At 46.8% G+C, this 7,500-nt stretch overlaps 1 protein-coding gene across 1 annotated transcript in view; it reads left to right on the top strand.

Annotated features, from left to right (window-relative positions):
* The window catches only part of LOC120034271 (voltage-dependent P/Q-type calcium channel subunit alpha-1A-like), a 114,254-nt gene that overhangs the window by 21,660 nt on the left and 85,094 nt on the right, over positions 1-7,500 (top strand). The window contains exons 2-3 of the mRNA XM_038980777.1: positions 2,426-2,531; positions 5,929-6,068. Coding sequence (XP_038836705.1) covers positions 2,426-2,531; positions 5,929-6,068 — 246 coding nt within the window. The remainder of the gene's footprint in view (positions 1-2,425; positions 2,532-5,928; positions 6,069-7,500) is intronic.

Here is a 7,500-nt window from a genome sequence, read left to right on the forward strand (position 1 = left end):
CAGGGAACAGCTGTCTGCCCCTGTGTGTGTGTTCAGAATATATATGCAGGGTGGTTGTACAGCTGGTTTTCTTCTGGCCTGATCCCCCATATAGCAGGTGTCACCTTCGTGTATTTGTACACAGTTATTGCAAAGCTATATGTTAATGTTTACAGTGCATGTGTTGGTCTCCACCTGCTGTAGGTCTCAGCCCAGCCAGGAAACACTATACTGTGTGCAAGGAAGGTGGCAGCTATGTTTGTAGAATCATGGCATCATGTCCAATAATTCATCAAGAGCTTTTCTCAACTGTATGTATTCGATCATGTGGTTATGATCGGCCAATAGCTACTGTATATCGTTGTTATTTTTGACTGGGAGTTTTAATTGTTGGCTCATTATTATATTTGGGATTTTAAAATATGTTCTCAGCACCATAGAGCCTTACGTCACACTGTCTAACATCTATCTGTCCTCTCAGCACCATAGAGCCTTACTTCACACTGTCTGACATCTATCTGTCCTCTCAGCACCATAGAGCCTTACTTCACACTGTCTAACATCTTGGATTATGTCATATATTGTGTTATAAATGTTATAACATTCGGGAATTCGGGAATAACTGAGTTAGTTAAGTATCAGATTGCTGGCGCCTTGTCCTTTTCCTGTCCTCTCTGTCTGTCCTCTCCTCCCGGATCTCTTCCTGTCCTCTCTGTCTGTCCTCTCCTCCCTGGTTTCTTCCTGTCCTCTCTGTCTGTCCTCTCCTCCCGGATCTCTTCCTGTCCTCTCTGTCTGTCCTCTCCTCCCTGGTTTCTTCCTGTCCTCTCTGTCTGTCCTCTCCTCCCTGGTTTCTTCCTGTCCTCTCTGTCTGTCCTCTTCTCCTCTCCTCCCTGGTTTCTTCCTGTCCTCTCTGTCTGTCCTCTCCTCCCTGGTTTCTTCCTGTCCTCTCTGTCTGTCCTCTCCTCCCTGGTTTCTTCCTGTCCTCTCTGTCTGTCCTCTCCTCCCTGGTTTCTTCCTGTCCTCTCTGTCTGTCCTCTCCTCCCTGGTTTCTTCCTGTCCTCTCTGTCTGTCCTCTCCTCCCTGGTTTCTTCCTGTCCTCTCTGTCTGTTCTCTCCTCCCGGATCTCTTCCTGTCCTCTGTGTCTGTCCTCTCCTCCCTGGTTTCTTCCTGTCCTCTCTGTCTGTCCTCTCCTCCCTGGTTTCTTCCTGTCCTCTCTGTCTGTCCTCTCCTCCCTGGTTTCTTCCTGTCCTCTCTGTCTGTCCTCTCCTCCCTGGTTTCTTCCTGTCCTCTCTGTCTGTCCTCTCCTCCCTGGTTTCTTCCTGTCCTCTCTGTCTGTCCTCTCCTCCCTGGTTTCTTCCTGTCCTCTCTGTCTGTCCTCTCCTCCCTGGTTTCTTCCTGTCCTCTCTGTCTGTCCTCTCCTCCCTGGTTTCTTCCTGTCCTCTCTGTCTGTCCTCTCCTCCCAGAACTCTTCCTGTCCTCTCTGTCTGTCCTCTCCTCCCTGGTTTCTTCCTGTCCTCTCTGTCTGTCCTCTCCTCCCTGGTTTCTTCCTGTCCTCTCTGTCTGTCCTCTCCTCCCGGATCTCTTCCTGTCCTCTCTGTCTGTCCTCTCCTCCCTGGTTTCTTCCTGTCCTCTCTGTCTGTCCTCTCCTCCCTGGTTTCTTCCTGTCCTCTCTGTCTGTCCTCTCCTCCCGGATCTCTTACTGTCCTCTCTGTCTGTCCTCTCCTCCCTGGTTTCTTCCTGTCCTCTCTGTCTGTCCTCTCCTCCCGGATCTCTTCCTGTCCTCTCCTCCCTGGTTTCTTCCTGTCCTCTCTGTCTGTTCTCTCCTCCCTGATCTCTTCCTGTCCTCTCTGTCTGTCTGTCCTCTCCTCCCTGATCTCTTCCTGTCCTCTCTGTCTGTCCTCTCCTCCCTGATCTCTTCCTGTCCTCTCTGTCTGTCCTCTCCTCCCTGATCTCCTCCTGTCCTCTCTGTCTGTCCTCTCCTCCCTGGTTTCTTCCTGTCCTCTGTGTCTGTCCTCTCCTCCCGGATCTCTTCCTGTCCTCTCTGTCTGTCCTCTCCTCCCTGGTTTCTTCCTGTCCTCTCTGTCTGTCCTCTCCTCCCTGGTTTCTTCCTGTCCTCTCCGTCTGTCCTCTCCTCCCTGGTTTCTTCCTGTCCTCTCCGTCTGTCCTCTCCTCCCTGGTTTCTTCCTGTCCTCTCCGTCTGTCCTCTCCTCCCTGGTTTCTTCCTGTCCTCTCCGTCTGTCCTCTCCTCTCTTCCCTGGTTTCTTCCTGTCCTCTCTGTCTGTCCTCTCCTCTCCTCCCTGGTTTCTTCCTGTCCTCTCTGTCTGTCCTCTCCTCCCGGATCTCTTCCTGTCCTCTCTGTCTGTCCTCTCCTCCCTGGTTTCTTCCTGTTCTCTCCGTCTGTCCTCTCCTCTCCTCCCTGTTTTCTTCCTTGACTGTGCTCTCTCACTCCGTTTGAGTGGTTGATCCTGGCCACCATCTGTGCCAACTGTATCGTCCTGGCTCTGGAGCAACATCTGCCTGATGGAGACAAGACTCCTCTGTCTGAACGCCTGGTACGTCACACACACACTGGACACACACACATGTGCAGACACACACACAAAGGTGAATTTGTCACACACCCCCACGTACGAATGCATACACACACACACATACAAATTTGTGCACGCACACACATGCATGAATGCACACAAACACTCACACAAACACACATATGAATGCACACAAACACTCACACAGACACACATATGAATGCACACAACACTCACACAGACACACATATGAATGCACACAAACACTCACACAGACACACATATGAATGCACACAAACACTCACACAGACACACACATGAATGCACACAACACTCACACAGACACACATATGAATGTGTGCACACACGTAGATATACCAATCTCACACACATACTGTAAGCATACATGCTGTACTATACAGGTGTATATGCATGTTACGTTGTATAATGCAGTGTGTGAACCTTCCCCCGTGGATAAATACTATACAATTCAGATCAGTTCCCTTCACCTTTCCTGTCCCTTTCATCGCTCTGTCCTCTCGGCACCATAGAGCCTTACTTCATACTGTCTGACATCTATCTGTCCTCTCAGCACCATAGAGCCTTACTTCACACTGTCTAACATCTATCTGTCCTCTCAGCACCATAGAGCCTTACTTCACACTGTCTAACATCTATCTGTCCTCTCAGCACCATAGAGCCTTACTTCACACTGTCTAACATCTATCTGTCCTCTCAGCACCATAGAGCCTTACTTCACACTGTCTGACATCTATCTGTCCTCTCAGCACCATAGAGCCTTACTTCACACTGTCTAACATCTATCTGTCCTCTCAGCACCATAGAGCCTTACTTCACACTGTCTGACATCTATCTGTCCTCTCAGCACCATAGAGCCTTACTTCACACTGTCTAATATCTATCTGTCCTCTCTGCACCATAGAGCCTTACTTCACACTGTCTGACATCTATCTGTCCTCTCAGCACCATAGATCCTTACTTCACACTGTCTGACATCTATCTGTCCTCTCACCACCATAGAGCCTTACTTCACACTGTCTGACATCTATCTGTCCTCTCAGCACCATAGAGCCTTACTTCACACTGTCTGACATCTATCTGTCCTCTCACCACCATAGAGCTTTACTTCACACTGTCTGACATCTATCTGTCCTCTCAGCACCATAGAGCCTTACTTCACACTGTCTGACATCTATCTGTCCTCTCAGCACCATAGAGCCTTACTTCACACTGTCTAATATCTATCTGTCCTCTCTGCACCATAGAGCCTTACTTCACACTGTCTGACATCTATCTGTCCTCTCAGCACCATAGAGCCTTACTTCACACTGTCTAACATCTATCTGTCCCCTCGGCACCATAGAGCCTTACTTCACACTGTCTAATATCTATCTGTCCTCTCAGCACCATAGAGCCTTACTTCACACTGTCTGACATCTATCTGTCCTCTCAGCACCATAGAGCCTTACTTCACACTGTCTAACATCTATCTGTCCTCTCAGCACCATAGATCCTTACTTCACACTGTCTGACATCTATCTGTCCTCTCAGCACCATCGAGCCTTACTTCACACTGTCTAACATCTATCTGTCCTCTCAGCACCATAGAGCCTTACTTCACACTGTCTAACATCTATCTGTCCTCTCAGCACCATAGAGCCTTACTTCACACTGTCTAATATCTATCTGTCCTCTCAGCACCATAGAGCCTTACTTCACACTGTCTGACATCTATCTGTCCTCTCAGCACCATAGAGCCTTACTTCACACTGTCTAACATCTATCTGTCCTCTCAGCACCATAGAGCCTTACTTCACACTGTCTAACATCTATCTGTCCTCTCAACACCATAGAGCCTTACTTCACTCTGTCTAATATCTATCTGTCCTCTCAGCACCATAGAGCCTTACTTCACACTGTCTAACATCTATCTGTCCTCTCTGCACCATAGAGCCTTACTTCACACTGTCTGACATCTATCTGTCCTCTCAGCACCATAGAGCCTTACTTCACACTGTCTAACATCTATCTGTCCTCTCAGCACCATAGAGCCTAACTTCACACTGTCTAATATCTATCTGTCCTCTCAGCACCATAGAGCCTTACTTCACACTGTCTGACATCTATCTGTCCTCTCAGCACCATAGAGCCTTACTTCACACTGTCTAACATCTATCTGTCCTCTCAGCACCATAGAGCCTTACTTCACACTGTCTAATATCTATCTGTCCTCTCAGCACCATAGAGCCTTACTTCACACTGTCTGACATCTATCTGTCCTCTCAGCACCATAGAGCCTTACTTCACACTGTCTAACATCTATCTGTCCTCTCAGCACCATAGAGCCTTACTTCACACTGTCTGACATCTATCTGTCCTCTCAGCACCATAGAGCCTTACTTCACACTGTCTGACATCTATCTGTCCTCTCAGCACCATAGAGCCTTACTTCACACTGTCTGACATCTATCTGTCCTCTCAGCACCATAGAGCCTTACTTCACACTGTCTGACATCTATCTGTCCTCTCAGCACCATAGAGCCTTACTTCACACTGTCTAATATCTATCTGTCCTCTCAGCACCATAGAGCCTTACTTCACACTGTCTGACATCTATCTGTCCTCTCAGCACCATAGAGCCTTACTTCACACTGTCTAACATCTATCTGTCCTCTCAGCACCATAGAGCCTTACTTCACACTGTCTGACATCTATCTGTCCTCTCAGCACCATAGAGCTTTACTTCACACTGTCTAATATCTATCTGTCCTCTCAGCACCATAGAGCCTTACTTCACACTGTCTAACATCTATCTGTCCTCTCAGCACCATAGAGCCTTACTTCACACTGTCTGACATCTATCTGTCCTCTCAGCACCATAGAGCCTTACTTCACACTGTCTGACATCTATCTGTCCTCTCAGCACCATAGAGCCTTACTTCACACTGTCTAACATCTATCTGTCCTCTCAGCACCATAGAGCCTTACTTCACACTGTCTAACATCTATCTGTCCTCTCAGCACCATAGAGCCTTACTTCACACGGTCTAATATCTATCTGTCCTCTCAGCACCATAGAGCCTTACTTCACACTGTCTAACATCTTGGATTATGTCATATATTGTGTTTTTAAAGTGGCAATCTGCGGTTGGTACATCCATGTTGTTGACTTTATACCGATTGATTCTTGAAGAATATAACTTATTTTCATACCCCATCAGAACCAAAAACAATAATATAAAAGTCTGTTTTACTCCTTTGTTTGTAAACAATGTACTTCTTAATAAAAAAACATGGTTTAAACTGCAGATTGTCCCTTTAAGTTGAACCCTGTTTTATCTTTGCACTGAGCCCTCTTCTATTACCCCCCCCCCCCCCCCCTCTCGCTCTCCTTTAGGATGACACTGAGCCCTACTTCATAGGGATCTTCTGTTTTGAGTCAGGCATTAAGATCCTGGCTCTAGGATTTGCCTTCCATAAGAACTCCTACATAAGGAACGGATGGAATGCCATGGACTTCGTAGTAGTATGCACAGGGTGAGTGTTGAGAAACACACACACACACGCCCACACACACACACACACACCCACACATATACAAAGACACACTCAAACATGAGTGCACACCAGTGTATACACAGTAGCCAGTAGACACAGTACGCCCGCACGCACGCATGCACCCGACCACGCTACACACACTTTCACTGAAACAAGAAGCTGATGTGAACCACGTTGAAAATACAGACGTTCACACCGACAAACAGATCATGTGATCACATGCTAGAAAGAGAGAGCGGGGTCATATGTGTGATATGTGTATGTATGCATGTATGCATGTATGTATGTATGTATGTATGTATGTATGTATGTATGTATGTATGTATGTATGTATGTATGTATGTATGTATGTATGTATGTATGTATGTATGTATGTATGTATGTATGTATGTGTGCATGCTAGTGCTCGTGTGTGTGCATGTGTGCCTACGTACCAATGTGTGTGCGTGTGTACATGCAAATGTGTTAAAAAGTATGAAAATGAATGCACTCACTACTGTAAGTCGCTCTGGATAAGAGCGTCTGATAAGTGACTAAAATGTCTACAACAAAAAATTCAAATGTGTGTGTGTGTGTGTGTATGTGTGTGTGAATGTGTGTGTGAATGTGTGTGTGTGTGTGTATGTCTGAATGCGTACATGCATTCCTACATGCAAATACGCTTGTGTGTGTGTGTGCCGTGTGTGTGTGTGTTTAAGTGTGTGTGTGTGTGTCTCTGCTCTCCCACCTTAGTGAGTGTACTCAGACAGAGACAGGATCACAGCAGCCCTGCAGGGAGAGGCAGCCAGGGGAGAGAACAAATGTCACATCAACACTGAGAGAGGGCAGGGAGAATGAGAGTGGGAGGCGGGATGAGAGGGGAGGGGGAGAGAGAGAGAGAGAAAGCAAGAGAGAGGGTAGGAGGGGAGTGGGGGTGAGAAAGGGGGGAGAGAGAGAGAGAGAAAGCAAGAGAGAGGGTAGGAGGGGGAGTGGGGGTGAGAAAGGGGGGAGAGAGAGAGAGAGAAAGCAGAGAGAGGGGTAGGAGGGGGAGTGGGGGTGAGAAAGGGGGGAGGAGAGAGAGAGAGAAAGCAAGAGAGAGGGTAGGAGGGGAGTGGGGGTGAGAAGGGGGGAGGGGGGGGGGGGGTGGAGAGGGGGAATTCATAAGGAAAAAGGAAATGGATTATTTTATATATTATTTTTTTTTTTAAAATATATTATTATAATATAACAAACAATATAGTTTTATTATTTTTTTTTTTTTTATATATTATAATTATTTTTTATTTTATTTTAAAAAGGAATTTTATAAAATTTAAAAACAATGTATGGAGAGGTGAATGAAGAGAAGGGGACGATCCCGACGGATTCTTTTTTTTTTTTTTTTCCTCCACGCGACACAGGAGACTATCTTGCACGCCTCCTCCCTCCTTCC

Source organism: Salvelinus namaycush, chromosome 41 (genome assembly GCF_016432855.1).
Source record: "Salvelinus namaycush isolate Seneca chromosome 41, SaNama_1.0, whole genome shotgun sequence".
NCBI lineage: Eukaryota > Metazoa > Chordata > Actinopteri > Salmoniformes > Salmonidae > Salvelinus > Salvelinus namaycush.